Below are 3,382 nucleotides of genomic sequence, written 5' to 3'. Positions count from 1 at the left end.
ATACACCATTGCACATTATAAATAACAAGATTTCTCCCAATGTGGATATATGTGCACTTCTTCCAAATACAACTTTCAAGATTTAGCTAATGGATGTTAGAATCATTATGGCATTCAAGTAGTACTACCAATGCTTCCATTTGTAGAATGTACTTGACCAAGATAAGCAAAATGAGATCAACTTATACAAGGTCGACCAATTGACGGCAATGTAGTAAGCACTTGCGGTTTGGACACAAATATCTTTAATAATAATACAAATTTGTTTTTGGCATACTAGATTGTTTGAGCTAGCACTCAAAGTTGTACAAATTGATCATGAAGAAACAGTCAAAGAGGGCTAGTGGGCATAATTTTGGGTCTTCTATTACAAAATCTAATGTCAATCAAAAATCTACTCAATCTAATCAAAGAAAATAGTACACACATCAAAGAACTTGTTTGTCATCAACAAATAAAGGGAGGCGAAGATGTTGACAACACCCTTGAGGAAGATTATATGCTAGAGTTGTTCGCGCATATGGAGAAGTTGCAAAGCCTTTTTGTGGTTATATCTATGTTAGATATTGGGAATGTGGATAAATATGCTACCTACAAGTTCTTTTCATCATTTAATAGAAGCTGCATATAAGAGCCCTCTAGCAGAGCATGTTGGATTCTTGGCTAAGTTAGATTCTCTACTATTTATTCCCTCCACAAAGTTATAGCCTTCTATTTTTTCCCTCCTTAGCCATAACTAATAAATTCCGAGAATTATAACTTTACTATAGTATAACCAAGTTGATTCCTCAGTTTTTTTAAACTTATCGGAGATTATAACATATTGGGAGATAACTTACAAGAAGTAATATTATATATAAAAAGATAATTTTAATTATTATGACATAATTTTACGATATTAAAATTTTAAAAAGTTAATAAAAGAATTAAAGTATATATATGCTAAAAAAATAGTATTAACAACTATAATTTAAATCAAACAAAATTATGTTATCTTTATCATTTACACTTTTAAAAATTAGAAATAAAAATTATACATATTAATATAAATACCATTCACAAATCAAAATACAAAAGTCATGACTTATGTTATATATGTGTGTATCAACAAACATATAAACAAGCACATACATAATTAGATATAATTAGATTTTGTCTATATGTATTTTTGTTGATAGATGTTTAAAAGTATGAAATAACTAGAAAATATTATATGATCACTATACATAATAAATAAAACAATGGTGATAGAATGGAATTAAGTTATAAGATGAAGTAATTTTATATTTAAAATATATAATTTAGTAAAAAAATTGACTAACTAAAAATAAGATAATCGATTTTTTGTGAATTTTTGGAACATGTTAGATAAATACCTATATATATATATATATATATATATATAGAAATACAATTTGCATGTAGGGCATTTATAAGGTTGTAATAAGCAATAATTGCACAGAATTGATAATAATATTAGCAAATATTTCAATATTGTATCTTTGATAACATATAACAATATAAATTTATATATATATATATATATATATATATTCAAGCTTTATGAAAGTACATAAAGATATATCCACTTAAGAATTTAACACTCATTCATCTAATTTCTAATAAGTCCTATTGCAAGATCTGACAATGTGAATGAGAAGCTAAGATTTACAACAAAAACAAAACAAATAAAAAGTGGCTTCATCCACCTCCCCAAGTAAACTTAAATTATTGTTTTCGTTTATTATTATCAGACAATGAAGTAAAAAGAAAAGGTTGAAATCTACCCAAAAAAGTTGAAACAATAGTTAGAAAACTTTGTCGCTTCTATCGTGCGTCTGCTCGTGTTTTAGTCGATGCTCGCAGATTTGCGTGATTCCTCGGGTATGAACGCGGCTCGGTGGATTCCGCTGCATTAGGGTTTGCTCCGTCGATCGATGTCAATTGGCGCCGTGGGGAAACGTCCGTGCATGTTTGTGTGAGCTTGTTGACTGGATTGACCAAGGTTGGATAATTTAAGTGAGGGATTTGTGAAGGAGGCGGAGGAATGGAGTAAGCTATGAGCTCCACGGACATGGCGGGACGAATTGCTCTGTTCGATGTGCATTGCCATTTGCAGGATCCCCGCATCTTGCAAAAGGCGCCGGAGATTATCAGAACTGCCGCAGAGAAAGGCGTGAAATGGATGGCCGTAAATGGAACGTCGGAAGAAGATTGGCAAACTGTGAAGCAGATGGGGGAGGAATATCCGTGTGTCGTACCTTGCTACGGGTTGCATCCGTGGTACGTGAATGAGAGGTCTACAGATTGGCTGTCGAAGCTGAAATCCATACTCGAGAACGAGCCTACAGCGGCTGTGGGCGAAGTGGGACTTTGCCAGAGCAATAGGGGCAAGCAGGTGGATCAAAATTTGCAAGTGGAGGTTCTTAAGCAACAGCTGCACCTCGCAAGAGAGCTCAAGAGACCAGTCGCCGTGCACTGCGTCCGCGCCTTCACTCCTCTTCTTCAAGTGCTAGAAGAGATGGGAAGTTTTCCAGAGGGCCTCATTATGCATTCCTTCATGGGTAATCAGGAGCAAGTAAAGCAGCTGGCGAAGTTTGGCGCCTACTTTTCATTTTCTGGCTTCTCCACGTCTCTTAAGCGTCAGAAAGCGAAACAGACATGGCGTGCAGTTCCCTTAGACAAGCTGCTACTGGAGACGGATTGTCCTGATGCGCTGCCTCAGTTGGAATCGAACTCCCTTGTCTGGGTTGCGGGGGATCCAGATGCTCCTGCTTCACAGTCCAAGTGTTGTGAAGGCAAGGGCGAGGGCGGTGCAGATATTGAAGCTTCGTCCGAAGTTGGGAAGGGAGCACTCAACCAGCCTGCAAATGTTCGACCTCTTCTTACTCATGTTGCATCGTTGCTTGAAATTCCTGAAATGGAGTTAGCAGAGAAGGCCTTCAGAAACTCCGTGCACTTGTTCTCATATCCAGGGTCGAAGGTTCGGTGTTGATTTTCTTGCAATTTTGTGCTTGGTCGGTCAAGTAGGCACGTCCATATAAAGGCCAACAATTCATGTGTCATGTGACTGATGATACGCATTTGCTATCATGGGCACTCAACATGTGGTAAGCAATCTCTGTGGACTTGATTTTTTTCCATGGAAACTGTCAAAGCATTTCAGATCTCTATGAGTCTTTCAGAAAGCGCCGAGACTGTGCCTGAGCTCAATTTGAGCGCACCATTGCTGGGACTGTCGTTACTGATTTTTCAAGAGCCACAATAGCTTGTTTTCTACACTCATCCCTGAACTCCTCATCGTCTATATAGAAACTCTAAACGAATAGGCTGCTTGATAAAAATTGATGAAGGTCTTACAGAGCTAGGACCTGCCTCCTTG

General features: G+C 36.9%; 1 protein-coding gene across 1 annotated transcript; it reads left to right on the top strand.

Moving 5' to 3' along the window:
• Positions 1-1,824: 1,824 nt before the first annotated feature.
• LOC112289370 (uncharacterized) lies at positions 1,825-3,160 on the top strand. Its single transcript, XM_024534527.3, has one exon. It carries the CDS (start codon positions 2,060-2,062, stop codon positions 2,993-2,995), a length of 936 nt encoding a protein of 311 aa, XP_024390295.1. The 5' UTR covers positions 1,825-2,059; the 3' UTR covers positions 2,996-3,160.
• Positions 3,161-3,382: the final 222 nt, after the last annotated feature.

The sequence above is a fragment of the Physcomitrium patens genome, chromosome 12 (assembly GCF_059467195.1).
Source record: "Physcomitrium patens ecotype Gransden chromosome 12, ASM5946719v1, whole genome shotgun sequence".
In the NCBI taxonomy this organism is placed as follows: domain Eukaryota; kingdom Viridiplantae; phylum Streptophyta; class Bryopsida; order Funariales; family Funariaceae; genus Physcomitrium; species Physcomitrium patens.
Note: the sequence above shows the minus strand (reverse complement) of the source record. Positions and strands in the feature narration are given on the sequence as shown.

Excerpts from the sequence above, each read along its gene's own strand:
- LOC112289370 (XM_024534527.3), top strand. The coding sequence starts at position 2,060 with ATGAGCTCCACGGACATGGCGGGACGAATTGCTCTGTTCGATGTGCAT.